This window comes from Thamnophis elegans, chromosome 6 (genome assembly GCF_009769535.1).
Source record: "Thamnophis elegans isolate rThaEle1 chromosome 6, rThaEle1.pri, whole genome shotgun sequence".
NCBI lineage: Eukaryota > Metazoa > Chordata > Lepidosauria > Squamata > Colubridae > Thamnophis > Thamnophis elegans.
Window position 1 is genome coordinate 72230238 of NC_045546.1, and position 23802 is coordinate 72254039.

The window sequence follows — 23802 nt, forward strand, 5'->3', positions numbered from 1 at the left end:
AGTATGAAATTTATAACTCACAATTTCAGCTGTTCCAAAGACAAAGCTTCATTGTAAAGATGGTATATTGGTAAGTTATTTCCAGTAAGACTGAAAACAACATGTTAAAACATGCTAAAGTAAAGCTCCTACAGTATTTTGCAGTAACACATCTATATAGAAACTTAGTTAGGATGAGACAAAAGATTTCCCTTTTGAATAAAAGGGAAGTACCTAACATTCTCTCGGCAAACTGATATCCATTATTTGCTGCATGATGAATTCTTTAGATTTGATTTTTTTTTAAAAAAGTGCATGGCTATTTTAGATAGGCCTTGTAAATTTACCTCCAAAATCTTATTCCAGACTGAGGAAATATAGCTAATATAGCTGTCAGTCAGGATGATCCCTTGGTGAAGAATGTTAATGTAAGCCAGTAAATCTTAGGTCTACTTAGATTTAAGCCACAACAGTAACTAGTTTTATTCATTATGCGTTTTCATGATTTTTGCACTACTTTTCATTTGCAGATTTCAAAGTTGTTTAGAATAATATAATATAGTCAAAAGTAAATATAGAGGATAAAGTTCAAATATGGCTTTTTAAAAATCAACATTGAATTACTAGGTTAGCTGACAACATCAGAGGAAGGTCTAGGCCAGTGTTTCTCAACCTTGGCAACTTGAAGTCCTGTGGACTTCAAGTTGTCAAGGTTGAGAAACACTGGTCTAGGCAAATAAATCCATTTCCAATTTTTGGTGACAGCACTCTATTTTTGGAGTTCACTGACTCTCCAAATAATAAAGTTTCTTCTACAGTGTGGGCACCGGTACAGCGATTGTTTGTCTACATATCCCAACTGAGTGAATGTCAGCAAGCCGTAGTCTGATCAGTAGATCATCCTCTCCTGATTGTAAGGACCAGATAGGCCACTGTGGAAGGAAGTAATATATAACAGTATATAATAAACAACTATGTGTTGAGAGAAAGCTTCACTTTACAGTACAGAATTTACCAAATTTCAATTTCTTTAGATTTCATATGCAATAACTTTGATGCCCACTATGTAGGATAGAGAAAATAAGAATTGCAGCCCAACATTTCTGGGGTTAAGTTAGTGAAAATTGCTGCAGAAGGCCACTAATATCTTATGTTCTGGTACCTCTATTTTGTTGATTGCATTACATTTGACAGAAAAGAGATAGAAGAGGGGTAAATAAGTTTTCTAGTTGTAGAGTAAGAGAATTCTGATGGCAATGTTTTTCCTTTTCTTCTTTCTAATTTCCCAACATACCTAAACTTTTTTATTGTTTTTATTAGGAAATCTTTATAAACAAAAATAGAGGGTGGTTAGATAGAGAGATATGATAAAAGATGGTACTTTTTCCCTTTTCTTTTTCCCAGTGAGTCTCAAACCAAGATATGAAGTTTCCCTGCTTTGATGCAAAGTGTTTCCTATTTTTGGAATATATTATGCAGATTTTTAATAAATTATTGTAGCTGTTGTTGTTAGGTGATTCTGTTTACTTCATAGCATCAAAGCAACAAGGAGGTCACAGATCACTTCAGCTTTATCATATTAATTATATTAACGAGGTTTATTCTGTTTTTTTTCTTTTGCTTTCTCCAGGGAATATTATTATCTACGGGAATACAATTGATGTGTACACCACTATAGAATCCCTCTTATCATTAGGAATTAGTGGCTATTGTATACACCTTGTGCATCCTCCCTCGAATTCCAATATTACTTCTCTCAATAACAGTGCAATAGAAAGAGCTATCAAGAAAGCAATGTCCAAGTTTCGTGTAACTGAATACCATGATAGTTTATTGGCTCAGTGGAATGATGGCAATCACCCAGATCCAATCACATGTGCATCTTTCACTACAAGTACAAAGCCATTTAAGTTGCAATGTTGTGTAAGTATGTGCTGCCTTTGCTGAATTTTAATATATATCAACTGAACAATTGGAACAGGCTTGAATTCTAGAATTCTGCTTTTGGATCTTGCTATGCTGAAACCTAGCTTGAACCTCGAGCAGGAATCGTATTTTAGTCTGATTATGCTATCTTTTAAGTTTTAAACATAACTATTTCTTACAGAATAAGCTAGTTTTGTCTTACAGAATAAAATTATACTTTGGAGTTTGGGAGAAGTCTGCAAAAGTAATCTACCTTTCATACCTAACCCTAACCCATTTTTTTACTTTAACATTTTTTTTCCATTTTCATAACATATAATCACATGTATACTATTACATAACCAACATCATATTGTATTATTAAATGTTTACATCAATTCATCTTACCAACAACTCCCCAAATCCAATTATTGGCTCTTCTGCTCTCCATACACATTTGTTCCTTATCCATCACTTTCTTCTCCCTCTCTCCTCTCTCTCCCTCCCTCCTTTCTTCCCTTTGTCCTCCTTCCCTTCTCTACTTCCCCTTCCTCTCTCCTTTTCCTCCCTCCCCTTACCACTCCTCATTTCTCTCCTCCTCTTCCCCTCCCCTTGCCTCTCTCCTATCCTTCTCTTCTTCCCTTACCTCTCTCCTCTACTTCCCACTCTTCATCTCATTTACTTGGTGTATTTCAGCTTCTGAGCAAGCTCCATTTTATGTTGATGGTATTTATAATTATATATATATATATATATATATATATATATATATATATATATATATATATATATATATATATGTGTGTGTGTGTGTGTGTGTGTGTATACACATACATATACATATATATTCTGTATTCTCCTTTTTAATTAAAAAAAATAACAAAAAAGTATACATATATAGTCATTGTGCTTTTAAACACACACACACACACAGCCTAATTTTGGCCGAGATGTAGACCTGGTAAGAATTCCCCACTTTCTCATCATTATCTTTATATAATTATACATCCTTACATGTCCCCAATTTGTGATTCTGTCTTTTAATCTCAATAGTTTCCCATTGTAGGTATATTTCATATTCCCTCTCCATTTTTCCATATCTTGGATAAGATTACCCTTAATTGTCTCTAAATGGCAATCCTCATTGTTCAATGTTCATTACATCTCCCTTAATCTATCATATAAAATAACGAGCGATAAACATCTCATTTTATTCATCATCTTAAAAGTTCTGAATATGTCCATGTTTCATATATTTTGACCCATGCTTAGTTGTCCTTCTATTGTCATATTCAATTAATTTGCAACTCAATTTAATTATCATGTATAAAAGTAGATCACAAACCTCTGCTTTACAACCCCTCCATATCAGTTTCATATTTATCCATATTCCATATATTTTAACCTTTATTTAGCTATCTTTCAATTATCCTATTCAACCAGTTAGCAACTCCATTTTATTGTCATATTTAGGAATAAACCCCTATCTTAACTTTATATTTCCCCATGTAACAGTTTCTAGTTGTCTGATTTTTTCCTAGTAAGTCTTTTGTTCTTTGCCTTTTCCAGGTTTGATTTATAGATGTGAGTTAGATAAATTTTCTTACCGGTCTTTCATCTCTTCCACATCCTCCTGTTCATTTGCTTTGACAAGAAGTCAGCATCTTGTCAGCCATGTTGCAGACTGCCACTCTGACTCCGATTCATAGGGCAAATCTCCAACCTGCGGGGGACCTGTTGCCTCCCTCTGGGTCTGATGAGACACTGCCCTCTTCGCCCCCCCCCCCCAAGGGGTTCTGATCCAAAAAAGGACCCCCGGAGTTGGTTTGTCAGACAGGGTTCATGTGAGACTCCTTCAGAGCTCACATCTCCCACGTCTGTCCAGCTGAAGAACTTCCTGTCGAACTGGTAAATACCACCAAACCCATTTTTAATTTTAAAAACTCAAATTATTTCATCCTCCATCCACAAAATCCTTTTGCGCTGTTTTATCATAGTGGGGTTATTCCTGGGAGCGATGAGCAAACAATGATACATATTTCCAGCATGTCACCCAAGGTGTAAATGCTATCCTAGTCACCTGGCTAAAATAAGCAGCCTCTATATAGGACAGTAGCAATATAGGAAGATGGCAGCAGTAAATGATCGATTTATTAACAATGGCAATGGTATTATTTCATACCACATAAGAATAGGCAATGCTAAACCACTCCTGTGATTTACTAAGAAAATAATATGGAGGGAAAATATAGCATGATTTATGATACAGTGCTGGATCATGAGCTGAGAAACAACTGAAGACATGTCAGAGTCAGGGTGACATATAAATGTAATAAATAAATAAATAAATATCCAAGATGGGTTAGATAATATTCACTACTTACAAGAACCTTTAGTAGAAGAAAATGAAATAAGATCAATACTATGGTTGTAACCTGGCTGGACGTCTAGGAAGTAATGTAATAGGTGGAAAAATATGGCAAGCAGTAGAATCAGGATGAATACTGGTTGTAACCAAATTATGCCAGCAAATCCGGACAATGGAAGATAAATTGAAAGAAATTCACATCTTGGCACCAAATAAAGAAGAGTTGAGTGTGCTAGCTATCATACATATCCCTAACTTCACATACTAGCAAACTAATTATCCAATGCAGATTTGAGCTATATTTGGAAAGGGAGATGCCAGGTGTTCTTTTTCTTAAAAATAGCATTTTAAAATACAATAAAGACTATAAAAATGGGAAAAAGATAAAAAGAAAAAGAAAAGAAAAAAGAAAATAAGATTTCTACTCTGCTTTCTATCACATAGTTTCTATCTTACACTTTCTCCTTCCTCTTTTTTTCTCTTACTTTGTAATTCTCCCCTTCCCTTCGTTTCACCCTTTTTATTCCCCAAATCCCTAAACCATCAATTCAACATTTCCTTCTTTTTACAGAAAGTCCATATAAGGTTTTTAATCTTTCAAAAAAAAAGTATCATTTTTTTTCATGGCAGCAAAATAATCCTTAGGTTCGCCCAATAGAAAAATAGAAATGTCAGATGTAGTTTCAGAAAAGGCTGAGGAACTTATGCATACTAGATAATTAAGAAAACCAAAGATTACCAGAAATAAGTGAATGCATGCTCATTAATTATAGAAAGGCCTTCAGTCATATCAATCATGTCAAGCTGTGGAAAGTGCTTGGAAAAATGGGAATTCCAGAACATCTCCTTGTCTTCATGTGAAACCTATACCCAGATCAGGAAGCCATAGTATAGACAGAATATGACAAAACAAACTGGCATCATTCATTCATTCATTCATTCATTCATTCATTCATTCATTCATTCATTCAATCTATCTATCTATCTATCTATCTATCTATCTATCTATCTATCTATCTATCTATCTATCTATCTATATGTAAAATATATATATGGAAGAAAGCTGGACTGGAAGAAAAGGAGCATGGTTTTAAAACTGGAGAAAGAAACATCAATAATTTGGATTATGCTAATGATCTTGATACATGAAAATGCAGATAATTTGCAAGCTGTAGTATGGAAAGTAAAAAAGCAAAATGAAAAAAGAGAAAATTATGATTAAATGTACTTGACAACAAGAACCAGCCTTAGAATTGACACGGAAGAGGTAGATACCTCAACTGGTAGTGATCTAACTGGTAGTAGATAGATGTTCAACTGTCTACTAATTAGAATCAACAGTACAGAAGCCAGCAGTCAAGAGATATACTGCAAACTAATGCTTGGTAGAGAAGCTATCAAGGCCATAGAAAATATATTCAGGATGTGTCTATACCTACAAAGATCAAATTATCCAGGTAATGAGTTTCTCTGGTCTCTGCTTTATGGAGGTAACTGTTTGAAGAAGCAGAATAGAAAGAGCATTGTTACTTTTGAACGTTGGTGTTTTGATAGCCAGCTAAGTAAATAAATGGATTATCAAATAAATCAACTCTGAGGCACAATGTCCAACCTCATCTTATCATAGTTTGGATACATTATGAAAAAGCCTTGTTTTCTGGAGTAATCTGTAATGCTGGGAAAGATGGAAGGAAAGGAAGAAGGATGTTCAGCAACAGTGGGTGCAATATTGGAAGATCTGAAAGACCAGCTTCAGGACAGGTCCTCGTTAAAAAATTGTTTATGTATGAAGCCACTAAGAATCAACACCAATTTGAGGATAACTTAAGCAGATTATTGAGCTCATAGTATGAAAGACGGACACTCCTGTCTTGGAAGCCTTGTCGATCTTTTGGAATTGCAGTTTGATAGTTTCTGTTGCTGTTACCTAACTTCCAAGGTTTGCCTCAGCTGGCATTTCCCCCATAACTTCAGTGTATGACAGAAATAAGACTCTCAAAACCTATACTACATTTGTAGTGATTAAAAGATCAAAACACAAAAAGTAAATATTTGTAAAGTGATATCATCTAAAGCTAGTCCAAAAGAGTGGAGGGGAGGGAGAGAGAGGTAGAGAGAGAGCAATTTAACTAAACTACATTTTATTTTTAAAAAGAACATAGCATATAAAAATACTTTTTAAACTTTAAATATTAGATGCAAGCATTCAGTACTGAAAGAGATAAATCATAGAACCCCCAAGTCATGGTTAGCTGCTTACAAACGAATTAAAACACAAGATCCCAAAAGAAAATGTTCCAAGTAGACAACACAATGGCAAAGATCTACTCTATAACAAGATGAGATAGTTTCAAATTAATAATTGTTACAAAGGACAAAATGTAAGTTATCATTACTGTTCTGACCCACTCCTCCATCCAGTAATGAATGCCGAGACAAGCTTAACTGGAATGTACTTTAATTAGCAAGACACCCAAAACCTCAGTGGCTGAAAGCCAAGCAGAACAAACAGATAAGGACCTTGGCAGCAACTCAGACAAACTCAAGCAGCAATAAACACAGATAAAGCTTGGCAGCAATCCAGCCTGCCAAGCTCACAGTAATGTCCTCCGACATTCAATCCTGCGTTGACTTCTGCAAAGAGGGCCGTGTGCATAAGTAGCTTTTATAGTCTGGAGAGGAGCCTAATGACCACCGGCTGAATACAATCACCTCCTGTAATTGCGTAATTGTTCCTGACGCCTAGTAGCTCTTCGATGGCGTGCATCCAGGAACAACTCACTGCTGGCTTCTGGATCACTCTCCCTTGTCTCCTCCCCACTGGTCCAAGGCTCAGGCACCACCTGGTGGCCAATCAGTCTCTCTGCGCCCTGCTCGGAGTCGTAACCCTGTCCAGGGTCCTCCACATCCTCCAGAGCCAACTCATAGGGCCCCTCGCTGTCGGAGTCTGGTGGCAGCTCCAATGGCTCCTGCTGGGCCACAACACATTACTATTAATTGTATAATAACATGTAATGATGTAGTAAATAGTTTATAATTATATGCTATAATAAAAGTGATAAAATATGGTAATTAAAAATAGAATAAAAATGAAAATAAATATTCTATACTAATGGGCACAAGCTGCAGTGCAAAATACACATATGTTATAGGAAAATTAAATTAAAATAAATTAAAATGCATGAAATTGACCAATATGGCAAAGGTACTGGAAATCTAAGAAAATAAGCAATAAAGAGCATGTTCTATAGATACAATCTGCCCAAACTCATTGGGATATAAGAATTCTGGAAAAGAATGTTCTACATTTCAGAGCTCCAAGATGCCTATGATAAACTTCAGGGATTATTAAACAGAGATTTTAGAAAAGATGTTATCTTCATTTTTAAAGAAGGATCTGGCTTGCTCATAACCAAAGAAAGGCAAAGGAGAGTCTTAATAAAGCTAGTTTTGCTGATAGTGAGGATCAGAATCTATCCTTTGCTGATAAAAGAGCTAAGCTCATTGGGAAACATGTTAATCCTATCCAGAGGATAATTATACCCAGAACTCTAAACTCTATTTTCATCAATTAGGATTGGAGTACCACATCATCTTTTTTTACATCTTCTTACGTTTTTTCTTATATCTTTTTTCCATTTGATAAATTGGGAGATTAATCTATTCCTATGTCAAGACTCATACTTTTTCTGCAATATCTATGCTTTCTTCAATGTCTTTTCCCCCCCTAAATTCCACTTTTGACTCTATCAAAAATGGCTTGTCTTCAGAACCTCTCATCACCCTGGTATCTTTCACTAATACTCTGATCATTCATAATTAAACAGTAAAATCAGTTGGGTTCTTAGCTTTGCATTGATTCTTTTTCCATGTGTACATATGAATTGAATGTTTAAACCACTTACTTAATACAAAGCTTTTTTTAAGCAGATACTCATCAGTCACTATTCTCATTTATTCTTCGGACTGCAAATGGACAAATCAGTTTTTCAGTACTGTCTTGTCTCATTTTCACTGATCAGTTAACAACTGTTTTTCCCTATACATCACATTTATTTAGAATTTTACATACTTTCCCCCTAACCAAGAATGAATTAGCAGAAAAATTATGTGCCACGTTACCTGTATCTATGATTAAATTACAACTAGTCCTTGCGTAATGACTGTCCTGTTTAGCAACTGTTTGAAATCACAACAGGTCCTCCCACTTCCAAACAGCTCAGTGTTGGTGACATACCATAATTGACATTTGGGCACTTTGCAATTGATAGGCATTTACAAACATCCCGGTGTCCCACAGTCACATGATTGCCATTTGCACAGTTTAACGCCTGCTTTCTACAAGCAGAGTCAATGTAGGAACTAGCAGTAAAATTGCAAGTCGTGATCATGTGATGTCTCGCTTAAGAACTGCGGCAGAAGCAAAGGCACACGTCCATCTTGGTCGCATGATGTCTTTCTTAGCAGCTGCATTGCTTAGTGTTGGAGCTGCCAGTCCAATTATTGTCATTGAGCGAGGACTACTGGTAGTCCTTGACTTACAATAATTCATGTAGTGACCTTTTGAAGTTACAATGACACTAAAAAAGTGAGTTATGACCAGTTTTCACATTTACAACTGTTGCAGCGTCTCCATGGTCACGTGATCAAAATTAAGACGCTTGGCATCTATTCATATTTATGACGGTTGCTTTGTCCTGGGTTCATGTGATCATGTACAAAGTCAATGGGGAAGCCAAATTCACTTATCAAGTGTGTTATGAACTTAACAATTGTGGCAGGAAAGTTTATAAAATGGGACAATGTTCACTTAACAAATGTGTTACTTACCAACAGAAATTTTGGGCTCAATTGTGGCCGTAAGTCAAAGACTACCTCTACTTGGATTCATTTTTTCATTTGAACCAACGACCTAGCTGACACAATTGATACTTTCTGAAATACATTTTAACCTGGGTACTTGAGAAACCGCCTGCTGCCAATTAGCTCCCATAGACCCGTTAGATCGCACAGGGTCGGCCTCCTCCGGGTTCCGTCTACCAGCCAATGCCATCTGGCTACCACCCGGGGGAGGGCCTTCTCTGTAGCAGCTCCGGCCCTTTGGAATGAACTCCCCGCGGAGATTCGGACCCTCACCTCTCTCCAGGCCTTCCGGAAAGCCGTCAAAACCTGGCTGTGCCAGCAGGCCTGGGGTTGATGAGTTCCCCTCCCCTCTCGACTTGTATGGCTGTATGACTCTTGTGTATTTTAATTACGTGTATTGTGTTTGTGTCCCCTTTTCCCCTTCTGAGTTGTTTGCCACCCTGAGTCCCTCCCGGAGAAGGGCGGCACACAAATACAAATACAAATAAACTAAACTAAATCAAACCATCTCATTGTAATTAGACGTACACCTTCTCTTCCATAAATACATTCATCAATTCCACTCCACAAGTTTATATTACTTAACTATTGCATCCTTGACAACCATATTTTTCTTTAATTTATTAATTCCAACTGTTAATTATTTTAAGTCACAATCTTCCATTGTCATGGTTGTCATCAGCTCATCTTGACCTTTTCCACTCATCATAGGTTTGGTCAGTTGAGACTTTCATTAATTGATGGAAGAAATAGCTTTGGTTATTTGTCTTAATTATACCAATGCTCCACACAATATACAGTGCTTTGCTAGTGGAAAATTTACTAACGGTAAGTTTAATATATTTTGTCTAGTATGCTGCAAATGCATCCAAAGCCCTACAAGCAATATACTTTGTTTGTGTTCTAACTATTGTCTGCATTATAGTGACATAGGAAGGATACATATCTGCTTTGAACATGAAACATTCTAAAAACTAAGCTTAATTATTTAATTAAGAAATTATCTATGATTGACTAGAAAGTTACTAAAGTATTCTTTACTTTATTTCTTTCAACTGTTTTAGGCATTCTTTAACTTTACCAAAAAAAAAGTGGATTATGAGACTTTCAAAGCAGTTAATGATGCATGCCTTGTCTATGATGGGAGGCTTGTGATTGATACCAACTTCCATACTAATGATGTGAGCATCAGGGCTGCAGGTCCTTTAACCAAATTTTCCAATATATACTATGCTAATGAATGGACACACGGCAATTTCAACTCAAAAGAGATTGGTTTTCAGCTTGCTGCAGCCATGCTGAATCTTTTTGATCCAACTCTAGAGCCAGTTTTTGAACCTTCAGAAGATTTAGATAGACTAATTCCTATGTACAAGGGATGCAAAATTAAAGGTGAGCCAAATACATTCATTTTTAATAAACTTGCATTTGTATAACTTTCACCTTGATATATCAAAACTATTTTGAAGTAAAAAAAATCAATTCATGATATATGAAATTCAGAAAGATAACAATATTTACCCATTGGCAAAATAATTTAATTTTTCCTATTCTGTGTGCTTATTTTTTTAAGTATTTAAGTATAATAGTGCTCTGGGATTAAAGAGACAGGCACTTGCCATATAACAACTCAGACCTAACAATTGTTGATAAAAAATGACAAGTCTAGACAGTGGATGTAGCAGTACCTGGAGACAGCAGAAAAGAAAGAACAAGAGAAGAGAAGAAAACAAAATGCAATGGTCTGCAAATAGAAATAGAGCAATTATGGCAAAAGAAAGCAAAGGTAGTACCAATAGTAATAGGTGCCTTGGGTGCAATCCCAAAACAACTGGAAACTACTTGAACAACATCAGTATTGACAAAATCAGTCCATTGCAAAAGCCAGCTTTACTTGGAACAGCTTTCATCCTGCAATGATAACTTCAACATTATCAAAAATCAACATCTGCCTAACCCAGGACCTTGGGAAGGACTTGATAGGTGGATAAAAATGTCAAATCCAGTCTGAACATCACTGACTGCATGATGAACCATTGTAATTTATGAATCTTGTACGTCACCTAACTTGCAATGACTGGGCAGCTCATAACAAAGAAAAGACAATGAAATCAATGGAACATAAAACAAAAATATAAAAGATTGCAAGTATGATGAAATGAGAGGCTCCTTACTTGCCAAGGGCTTGAGTGCTACCCCATTCAAGTTCAGAATGAAATATCTCCATATCTGGAAATAGCCACAGTTACATGGCACAAATCTGTATAGCATCCAGGTACTCAGATATTGATAGCCTCAATATAATTGAGCCTCAGATATTGATAGCCTCAATATAATAGCCTCAATATAATTGAGTACCATCAGCAACCTTCTGCATCTTCCACAGCTATTTTGGATCTTTTCCAAACTCTGTGTCACCTGCAGAAGTCTCAGAGATCTTGAGTATCTTCAGGACTTTCCAAAAGTTTATAGAGCTAGGAAGTGCCTTCCTCCTCAGCTTCTCCCTCAATGACAGGGAGTTCTGCACCCACACGCTCATTTGTCAGTCAAACACCCCAAAAACACCATGTAGAAACAAAAGGACATCATCCACACCAGTGGTGGGTTGCCAATTTTTTTTACTACCAGTTCGAGTGTGCTTTCTCTCTCTCACATGCAAGAAGCGTCTGGGCAGGTGGGTGGAGTCTCCCACCATCGCTACTACCGGTTTATTCGGTCCGGGCCAAACTGGGAGCAACCTACCTCTGATCCACACCAACTCCTCATCAGCAAATTCCTCAGGAACTCTAGGAGGTTTACAAGTATTAAAATAGCAATAAAATAAAATTACACAGTAAACCTTCAGTTGCAACAAAAATAGGAAATAGATACAGGTAAATTTGTGCATATTTGTATACACACACTCATGCATATAGAGACAGGAAAATATTTACCTGCTTCCAGAAGTCCTTGAGTCTGAGGGGCCTCCTCACCTCGACTGTTTCAAAATAGAGGAGCTGCTCATAAGAATCCTGATATCTCTTCTACCTCTCCTGGCAGAGAGGACCATTAGAACACATTTTCTGGCTGCCAGGTTTAAACAGGTAGAGATTACTTTAAAAAGGTGCTAAAAGCCTCCAGCCAGGCACTGGGAAATGAATGGTTCAATGCAGCTTAAAAGGTAATCTTTTTTTTTTGAGTGGGGCCAAGACACTCTAGGCCTGTGATGGCGAACCTATGGCACATGTGCCCCAAAGTGGTCATGTTGCCTGGCACATGTGGTGTCTCCTGTTCTTCTTCTGGGTTTCTAGCATGCATATGCATGTGATAATCAGCTGGCCTTTGTGCGTGCGGCAGTGCAAGAAACTGGAAAAGCTGGTCTTCTGTTTTCCGGTGTGGCCATGCACACTGGCCAGTCACATGAGCTACTTGGCAGTAACTGGAAGACTGGCTAGGTGGCATGCATGTGCGCACAGAAAATCAGAAGTGCATTTTCCAGTGTGCACATGCCCCCTGGACAGCTCCTTTTCCTGGTTGTGGCCCAGACGAGCACCCTTGTGCACAAAGTGCTCCTTTTTGGCATTTGCTGCCACGCATGCACATGTACGCTCCCTTTTCGGTACTTGGTGCCGAAAAGGTTCACCATCATTGCTCTGCTGGCTGGAGAATTCTGGGAGTTGAAGTCCACAAATCTTAAAGTTGCCAAGTTTGGGAACCACTGCTCTAGGCTAAGGCCAAGTAGCCACCAGCCTAGAGATGCCAAGTTTTAAGGCAAAATTTAAAAGACTTAAAAAAAACACAGTTAAAAAAAGCAAAATGTAGGAACAGTGCATTATGTGAACCAGAGTGGTTACATATAATGTAAGGACTAAATACAATTTCAGAGTGTAAGTTAATTGAAAATGTCAAAGAAAAAAAATGTCCAAGGGAGAAAATAATAAGTATAATGCTCAAAAACTTGAACAACAAAAAGAAGCAAGAGAATGTCTTTTTTGCAATTCCTAACAAAATTGGAAGATGAGCCAAACAATTGGTGTACCAGAATGTGACTGCCTCAGGTGCCAGAAAATACAATACTAGCTCTGGTTTTGGCAGTATTCCAAATTCAACACTAGCCTGAGCAAAAGCTATTTTTGATTTGATTCAATCTAAAACACAATTAACTTGATTGTTACCAATGTTTTAAGTAGATTTTCTCATTTTATCATAGAAAACGGGTTTTGGAGGCTCAGAGAAGGACTACACTTAGTTTTAGGGTCTGCAAGCAGCCCAGAAAGCCTCATACTGTGGACAGTACATGAAAGAAAATTGGCCAAAACTTTGCCATCATTTTGTTGAACATAATTTCCTCTCTTCTTCTCACATTCTTCCTTCTGCTACTTTTCTCTTCAAATAGAAACTAGAGAAAATGATTTAAAAGAAGTGATAACAGTTGCAGTAGAACTCATAAAAAGAGACACTTAAAAAATATTTTTCCTCAGAAAGAAATGCTGTAGGTGCCGGGTATTTAATACTCAGTAATAGCCCCTGAAATAATTGTTGGATATTTGTTTTTGTAAGACTGACACATTACACATTTTGGCTTCCAAAGAGATAAAGATATAACAAAAAAAGAACAATTTCTCACATTTTGCAAACTTTTATGATCAAATCAGTTGTTAAACAGAAAAAAACATTAGAAAATCATAACCCCACTTGCCTGATAAATCCGTTTCCTCACTTCTTTGTCATACAGTCATATTTTCCAGGTAACATATTTGCATGGCAGCTCTGGTGAGAAAAGATTTCAAGCATGGAGTAGGTCTGAGAATCCAGTAATCCCTTTTCATTATTAAAAAGATCTTGAATGTTCATCCAGTATTCTGATCCTCTCAGTTGTGCTGTTTACAGAAAGCAGAATTTACCTTTTGCATTTCTTAAAAAGATTACAACGATTGAAGTCAGAACTTCAGTCCAGCATGTATAACCACCACAGTGCGTACCATCAATTAAATTGCAACAAAGTTTCATCTGTTCTTCCAGTCACCCCGGATTGGTTTTAAAAAAATAACAAAGTACTTTAAAGGCCTAACGAATAACAAGTTTACTAATTTTATATAATCTACATGCCTTGATAACATTGTTTTTCACAGGTGGTGTTCTACCTGGAAAATATAATTATCTGCATGTTTTTAAACCTGGGATTCCTGCCCGCTTGGATGTACAAGAATCACAACCTGATTATGTAAGTACTCTCTAAGTAATAAACAGTTGAGGTTTGAATTACAAGTATCTTGTATCTTGCAAGGCGTTGATATGAAGCATTTTTGTAATAACCAATCTCCCTCCCCATCTTTCTTATTTATTTATTAATTAGACTTATATACTGCTTCATAGGGCTTTCAGCCCTCTCTAAGCGGTTTACAAATTTTTTAGCAAATTGAGTCAGCAACTTGCCCTCACAGTCCGGGTCCTCATTTCACCCACCTTGGAAGGATGGAAGGCTGAGTCGACCTTGAGCCGGTGAGATTAGAACCGCTGAACTGCAGATCACAGTCAGCTAAAGTGGCCTGCAGTACTGCACCCTAACCACTGCGCCACCTCGGCTCTTGTTGTCTTCCTGGAGTTGGGTAGATTGATATGTGGTCTAGCTTTGCCTATTGTCCCAACAGTTTTCTCAATTTATTATAGGGGATGGCAATCACAACAGGAGATGCAGTAAAGGGAACTTACTTCAGAATACATGTCAACCAATACAGCAAAATAGAAACCATTACTTGCTTTTCAAAGGAACCTATTCCCGTTTCCAACTACATATGTTTATTTGGACAACACGAACGTCTTCTTAATAATCTTTGTTCTCGCTGGAGGGAGGGGCTGATCTCAAATCTCTATAGGTAAGAAAAAAAATCATTTTGCTTTTGAAATTATTATAATGCAGATATGTGGGGCAGATTTCCCTTTTGAAGAAGCATCGTGTCCTGATCATAGGCAACATCAGTAATGGGTACTTGTTCCTGAAAGATAAACAGAGAGTCCATGGAGAATATTGTTAGGAAGAGCTTAGTGACTTTGCTAGTCTGTATATTTGAATATACTACTGTATCAGCTGCTATCAGAAATCTTGATAGGGGGATACACATTTTTCAAAGAGAGAAATTAATTAAAATGTGGCTAATCTTTGGGACTGAGAGCTATAGTACTGTGTCAGATTTTGAGCACCTGTGATAGATGTACTACAAAATTATTGTTGTGGGAGATTTGCCTGTTCACTATGCTGGATAAGGCCTGTCCAAAAATACTAATATGCCATAGAAGCTAATGTTTTGCTTTGCTGACAGCCAGTCCTTGATTTTTTGAAAATTAAAATAATATGTAAAGAAAAGAGAGTGGGGCAGAGATTTTTGTTTTAGTAGTATATTGATGATTGTCGGCAGCAAACTGCCTGTTGCTGGTTTTTAAAAATAGTTGCTTGGCTGCCTTTCCTAGTAGAAGCTTGGATGAGAAAATAATGTGCATGCACTTTTTCTTTATTCTGGAATGCTTGAACTAAGAGATGTTTCCAGACTCAGTGGCTTGATGTCCATCTGTTGAGGAAAGGCATCCAGCAGCCTCAATCCACACATACTTGAAGTTTTTAAATACACGAATGTGTCATTGACATTCAGTCAGCATACTACCAAGCAAAAATATATGGATCTTTGGTTGACACAGTGATTAAATCTCTTTTAACATAGTACATCATTATGGTGAGATATCTTCAGGGATGGATCAGAATAGTTAGTGTGACGCTTGTGCAGTTAAAGCCCTGTGTGTTTTTTACATATGCAACAAATGTTAAAAAGGATCAGGGATCATGGCTTCAATCATGCAACACCGTCTTGAAATTTTGACCCTCCAGAAGCTGCCCTGATGATGAAGACTATTTCTTTAAGAAGTCTCGGGTAGTGTACTTTAGCGATAATGTAAATTATGGAATATGCATGCAAACTGATTTTGATTCATAGAACCCTAGTAGAAATCCTCTTTATTGGTCCACTTTAGAGCACAAGGAAAAGCTGTTTTGCTAACACTTCCTTTGAACAAACCATTAAATCTTAATGTTTCCAAATCACTTTGAAAAGTGGGTTTATCATTTGCATTTATATCTAAGAAACTTTTTTTAAAACAATTTTTATTTGCTTTTGAACAAGGACAAATAAACAAAAATAAAAATAAAAAAACCATCTTCCATTACAAATTGTAGAAAGTGTGTCAGTTGGTTACAGTATTTCCATGAATCTCTTCCATAGTCACCACCTGCTTTTTATATCAAATTTAAATTCACCTATATTCATGTATATCACAATTATTATATCTCAACCTTAATTTAATTGTTTTTACATCCTTTTATATATAATATTCAAAATCTAGAATGGGATTACATGATAACATTCCATTAAATCATCCTAAAATCATCTAATCACAATACATCTTTATAACATATTCTAGATAAAACTTTTAAACCTCCTCATAATCTCCATGTGTTGTTTATATAAAATTTCATATCAAACTAATATATCTATATGTATTTTTATCATTATTAATTATTATTTAACTATAGCAAATGTTGCTTCATTTTCTACATACTACTAGTAAACTAAATTTAGCCTAATTTTTTATTATACATTTTCATTGCAACAACCTGTATCTTCCAGTAATAGTACGGTCTTATATCTCTTGCCATTTGTAGCATTAATGTTCTAGTTACTTTCTTAATAAATCATGTATAAACTTCTCTTGGCAATATGTTATTCTTTTCATATCTCATAAAAGCTTAAAAGACAACATCTGCTCTTTCCATCAGCTTATCTTTGGTTATCGCTAGTACTTCTGTCAAGAGTCCTCCGGGATTGGGCGGCCTATAAATCTAATAAATTAAATTAAATTAAATTAAGATTTCTCTCCTTATCTCTGTCAATTTTTCTCTCTTCTTCTGTGCTTTGAAGTTTGGGGTAGAGTTCCAATCCATCTATCTCCCCTTTCCATATTCCACTCTTGCCATTACCATGTATTCCATATTCTCCAATCTCTTTTCAATTCTCTCTGTCACAACTAATAGATTTTGAATTTCAAACACAATCATTTGCAATGTTACAGTTTCTTTTTCCTGCTGAGCCATTCTTTCAATTTTGCAGACACTGCCTCTATATGGTTCAAGGCTATTTTAATAACCTTCAAACAGGTTCATTTATTATCTTTCAAGTCAAAATGTTGTCTTCCCTCCAATAGCTAGTGATAGAACTTCCAAAAGGCACCTGTATAAACAACTTGTGCTCTTCTTACTATCACTGTCAGTAAACAAACTGAAATAACCTTGAATCTCAAGTGATAAAAGAGAAAGAAGAAAAAACAATGTATCCAGCCTCTAAGTGGCAATGTGGCTTTTTCTTCTGTTGTTACAACCCTCTTTATAATCCTTTTTATTATCTTCTTTATATTCCAAGCTTAAGAAAGAAAAAAACCCTTAAATGGAGATCAAAAACAATCCAATCAATCAAATCAAGCATTATAAAAAAAGGAGAATTTTAATCCACAGGTATAAGCAAAAGTGAAAAAAGAAGAAGAAAGAATTAATCCATTCAGTTTTCAACGCAGATCAATCTCACCGCCTACAGTCTTCTGTCTTCAATCTTAACTTAACTTAATTTTTTTTCTTGGGTAGTCTATTCCTCTAATAATAAAATTTCCTCACCAATTCAACACACTTTCTTTTTCCGCTTTCTTCCCGTTCCGGAGCTGTCCAACTTTTTTTTCTGTCCCCCCCAAAAAGGGCTATTCCAATATCTTTCAGGGACTTTGTGGTGTCCCTGAGATCAGCAGGAGGTGCCCTTCTCAATCACCATATCTGCGGGACGGTTTAGGTCCAAATGGACCATCCAGCGGCATAAATTCGACTTCAATCTCAGAGCACCAAGATCACACATCATGATGTCATGACGTCAGCTCTCCTCTCCTATACCTAAGAATCTTGACCATTTCTTTGATGATGCTGTACATCAAATAGTTAGTATCTACATAATCAGAATATATAATCAGAGGAACATGAAAAATGAGAAAGTTATCTGCATAAAGATTTACAGTAAGAGGAAAACAAATACATTTTATCCAGGGACGTGCCGTCACTAGAGGCAAGGGAGGCGGGGCCTCACCAGTCTCCTCAGAGAAAGGAAAGGATTTTAAATAATTTTCTTAAAATAATTAAAGCCAGGGTAGTTGCTACCAGATTTCAAGTCACAGTGGCTTGGTGTCTGCTCTCAGTATTATCTAGGAGGAGGACAGAGAACTAGGGGCCTCTTTTGCATAAGGAAGTTTTCGCCTTTTAAGAGTTAAGCAAGGGTTAACAAGCAAAGAATTCCTTATGCAAATGAGGCACGTATTCTCTCGCCTCCTGTAGAGGGCATTTTTAGAGGCTTTTTAGAGTTCTCTGGGAGCAACTAGCTCAGTCTGTCAGAACTCTGGCTTTTCAAGAGGGGAGGGCAGGGCAGGGCAGGGAGAAGCAGAGTTGAAATCATCTCTGAAACAGCTGGAAAAGGTCCATGTGGGGAGGAGGGGAGGAATTCAAAAAGTTTGATCGGAAGGCAGCAGTGGAAGGGGGGGTATAGCAGAGGAGCTGCTTTCAAGCCTTTGGAAAATATATCCAATCCAACTTCTGTGTTTGTGTTTGAGAGTGAGTGAATGAGAGAGGGATCGAAGTTCTCTGTGTGCGTGTGTCTGTTTGAGAGAGGGGGGAGGGAGGGAGAGAGGGAGGAAGGAAGGAAGGGGAGGGAGAATAAAAAGAATGGGAAAACTTATTTTGCAAGGGGGAAAAATGCTGTCGCTTTAAATCGGAACTGAGCATGCCTGGATGTGGAATTCTGGGAATTGAAGTCCACAAGTCTAAAAAGTGCCTCACCAGGGCTAAAGCTGACCGCACGTCACTGATTTTGTCCCAATGTTGAAAAAAAGTGTTTTTTTAAAAATGCTATCATTAGAAAATGGAACACTAACGGCTTATCGAATGCACAATCCTACAAAAAATGCTTGTGGTTTTTTTTAAAATTTATATTTGGTTGTTCTAAGCCAGATTCATGCAGTTCCACATCATCTGGCAATGGAAAAAAGACTTGTATATTAAATCACAAATTACATGTTTTGTTTTTAGAGCAATCCTTTTTTTCAGAATTCATATCATGTAAAATGTCATCCTTAAAGATCTTGCTCTGCTGAATTGAAGAATAAATCATGCAAAATTTCGTATTATTTACTTATGTGAAAACCTTTGAGTTTTATTTTTTTGTTCTTAGATTAGAATCTTATTCTAAATTATAATTTAAAAACACAATGGATGGTTACTACATTTCTAGAAAGATATAGACAAGTTAGAAAATGCTCAGAAAAGGGCACTTTGAGAACTTGTCCTTAAAGGACAGACTGAGTCACTTGGATAGTGAGATGGGCAATGTCTAACTTTGCTAAATAAATAAATACAGCATGGAGTAAACACATAAAAGATGCATAATATCAATATACTAAAAGGATACTAAAGGGAAGATGGTTAGAAACTATTTTCCACTGAAACTAGAATTGATTGGATATAAATTGCAGCTACCTGGATTTCCTAGGTACTGACAGAGGTTGTGGATTCTCCATTTCTAGAGTTAAATGTGTTTTTTAAAAAGTTGGATAGCCACTTCTCAAGGATTATTAAACAGGTTTTCCAGAATATTGCAGAGAGCTGGATTACATTATTTTTGTAACTCCACATTTCTGTAATTCAAACTATATTATGGCTTCATACAATGTATGAACCCAGAATGTCAAAATACTGAAGGAAATTGTAGAAAGTATAATACATCTTTCAAAGTTATTATAGATACCTGCTAATGCCATCTGTGCCAGTAATAAGAAAGAACTCTTTAACATTTTAATAGTTCATTCCTTTCCATTCAAAATGGGAGAGCCTGTATTTTTCTTCCAATATTTTTAAATTTATAGCATTTTTAGGACAAAATATAGGAATAGAGATTTTTCTATTATTTTACATGGTTGCAATAAAGAGCATATTTAATATAGTATCACAGTATATGTAAAAGTACAGTGGATAGATCAAGTGATCCATGTCTACTTGGGCTTAAAATTCCATATCTCTGATATTTACCTTGCATTACCTAACAAATACATAGTCCATTTTAAGTACACTGTTGTTGCGTTTTTCCAAGTTCTTTACTCCAAGGCTAAAGTACGCTTTAAAAAAAATCCTTTTATAACTAGATTAGTTTTCCCCAGCCTGGTAGCCAATGCCAAGAATGAACTCAGTGAAACAGCTGTCACCTGGGAGTTAATTTGCCTCTTTGTGACATGCAAATGATTTTAAATTAAAGGACATATCTAGCCATGAATTGTATTCATCAGTTTCAAAATTTTAACCCTTCGGTGATGAATTTTATGAAAGCAGAGTTGTGTTTCAAAATTAGTTAAATTTAGAACTGGTCTACAAGAATAATAAATCCCACTAGTTCTGACAATACTGGTTTTACATTCCAGCTGAGTTAATCCTTACTATCTGTAACTGGAGCTTCAGACGCAGTACTTCTTTCAATTTCCAATAAACAAGTGTTCTGTTGTCTCGAAAGTGACTTCACTGTTTTCGCCACTGTTTCTCATTGAACCAAAAAAAAATTAGGACACAACATTTTAAAAAGTAGATTTTGGTCAACATCCCACTATTAAAATAATTATTGGGAACTATAAACTTCTGCTAAATATTCTCTTATAAATTATTACATATGATTTTAACTTCCTGTTAATGTAAGAAAAGTCCCTTTGTTGGGAATGCATACAAATAACAGTGGTCAGGTAAAATTTGACATGCTGTATTTTTTACCCTGTGATTTCAAATGTGATTTCAATGTACTGAAATTAATACTGAGTTTTAACAAGACATCCTTCCAACATGAAAAAGTAGCTGCAAATCTACAAAAATATGTGCATTTTAAATTTCTTAAAATAAACCCAGCAGAACAGAGAAGCCAAAGAATGCTTTCCTTTCTAATAATTATTACCAAATGTTTTATGAAGATTTTGTGATAACTGGATTTTCCTGCAAGAGTTAAAGTCCCAAGAAATTGTAAACAAAATTATATTAAATGGCCAAAACCTTTCAAAATCAGCAAATCTTGCCACTTCCTTGTTATCTTACCTCTGAGATCTTGTTTGATTTTAGGTATACTGAAATCACACTTATGAGATTTGATATTGCTTGAACTTTGATGGGATGTTGGCTCTCAAATGATTTGTAAGACCCAGAATATCAGTCTCAAATGATCTATAAGACCCAGAAACCTCTTAGATAGTCTAAGAACAATTTGTCAAATTATTTTAGTTATTTTTTTTTTAATCAAACTTTGAGGCCACATAATGCCTTGATGTTTCTGGAGAACAGAACAGAACATCACAGCCAACCAGAGACAATGCACCAAATAGAAACCAAATATATAACTAAAGGACAACCGCCCTATCCAAAGGGGTTGAAGGAGAAAATAAAAAAATAATTTCTAAATTTCATAAGGATGGAAGCCATACAAATCTCTACGGTGATACTGTTTCAGAAATTAGATGTCATTGTTTAATATATAGGATTCTGAGTTCATCCATTCTGCTTGATTGTATCAGTGAGGAAGAGGCAGTTTGAAATAAGGGATCTCTTAGACAGCTAGATCCTGTGCCATGGAAGATTATGAATGTGATAGCCAGCATTGAGAATTGCATCTAATAACCTGCGCAGCTCAGTTTTTAAAATTGATTTTTTAAAAATTTAACTGCTAGATCTTACAAAAATCTTCTAGACCAGTGTTTCTCAACCTTGGCAACTTGAAGATGTCCGGACTTCAACTCCCAGAATTCTGGGAGTTGAAGTGTGGACATCTTCAAGTTGCCAACGTTGAGAAACACTGCACTAAATGAACTGCTGTAGGATTACATGCAATATCAATGGTAAGATTGTTGTAGGTCAGCTTATCAGCATGCTGGAGTGGTCTTTCTTCTGCATTGTGTTCCAAAAGTTCAATTTAGCCTTTTTCTTTCTACTTTCAGGAAAGAAGGGTTTTTTTTTTTATCTTCAGTGATTTGACTTAGATTTTACTCCAGAGTATCCATAGAAGGGTCAGAACATTCAAGATGGTGACCACAACTATGTAACTGAAGCCTCACCAGTTTTTATGTGTGTCACACGTGTGAAACATAAAAAACAAAGCAGGACATTGATTGTATACCTGAAACTGCCATCTGACATTCTTACTCCCCACACTACCACTTATGAATGCCGCTGATTTTAGCTTTCTCTCCCTCTTACTAGATTACATCTTTTCATATTCAGCCATCTTGAATGTTGAAAATTTAATATATCTATTTACTAATGAGATTTTAGTTCTGTATATAAGAACTCTGCTTGTCCAGTTCATTGGAAATATCCTTGGGAAAAATCATAATGCAGTTCCAAGGTGGCTTTATGTTAAAATGGCAACTAAAATTACTCCCATCATTATTTCTAAGGTGCTTCTAAGACTATTCTTCTATGTATTCAGAGAGTGCATCAAACACCAAAACAATACTGTATGCATAAATATACTGTAAACATGTGAGAGACTTCGTGGCATTCTCCTGTTTAAAATATGTTTACTTAAACAAATACTTTCAGGAAAAGAAAAATAAATAGAAGGAAAAATTCCTGAACACTCTTAAATATGGAAGTAAAGAGAGAGATGTTAGCTCCCTGCTGTTGTTTTTGTTTTCATTCTATTTAGGAGTTTATATAAAAGGAAAAATAAGAATATTATCTAGTTTTCAGGCCTAACCTTGAGACTGTTAGGAATATTAGGGAATCTTGAGTCTAATAGACATAAGCCAATTCTGGGTATAACTGAGCGTTCTGGGTATAACTGAGAAATATGTTATTATTCGACTAGGATAGAGAATTCATCTGGATAAGAGAAGAGCATTAACAACTGCTTGACTTACTATTACCATATTTTTCGGAGTATAAGATGCACCAAGATTTTGAAGAGGCAAAAAAATAATAATTATGCACTCTGCAAATCTCCCAAAAACGGCCCATTTTCTGTGAAAATGGACCCATTTTTTTTAAAAAAAAGCATGAATAGCCTTTAGGGGGCTTGCAGAGTGCTCCTGGAGGGTGCCCCCCAAAAGAGAGCAACAAATGGCCCATTTTTCGCAAAAACAGGTCTGTTTTTTGTCAAAAAAAATGCATGCATAGCCTTTAGGAGGTTTATAGAGTACTCCTAGGGGCTGGAGGGGCAAAATTGAGCAAAAATCGGTCCGTTTTTCACTCATTTCTGCCTTCCCCAGCTCCCAGGAGCTCTCTGAAAGCCTTCTATAGGCTCTGCATGGCCATTTGGTGATGGGGGCGGGGTTTCAGAAGGCAAAAAATGCTGTATTCAGTGTATAAGATGAATCCAGATTTGCAGCCTCTTTTTTGAGGGAAAAAGGTGCATTTTATACTCCGAAAAATACGGTAGTTTCACCATACGTTACATGGAATGCAGTCCTAATCACCATCCCCTTACTATAACATATTTTTTTCAATTGACATAATATCCAAGTATGAAATCATTACCTTGCTTTAAACATTCTTAAGACTCAGCCTGTTTCAATATTTGTTGAAAAATGATCAGGTGAACATTTTGCACTCT

The 23802-nt window shown here is 36.2% G+C and overlaps 1 protein-coding gene across 1 annotated transcript in view; it reads left to right on the top strand.

Moving 5' to 3' along the window:
• The window catches only part of CFAP61 (cilia and flagella associated protein 61), a 149840-nt gene that overhangs the window by 100717 nt on the left and 25321 nt on the right, over positions 1–23802 (top strand). The window contains exons 23-26 of the mRNA XM_032220451.1: positions 1610–1902; positions 10180–10507; positions 14227–14318; positions 14765–14970. Of these exons, the coding sequence (XP_032076342.1) occupies positions 1610–1902; positions 10180–10507; positions 14227–14318; positions 14765–14970 (919 nt within the window). The remainder of the gene's footprint in view (positions 1–1609; positions 1903–10179; positions 10508–14226; positions 14319–14764; positions 14971–23802) is intronic.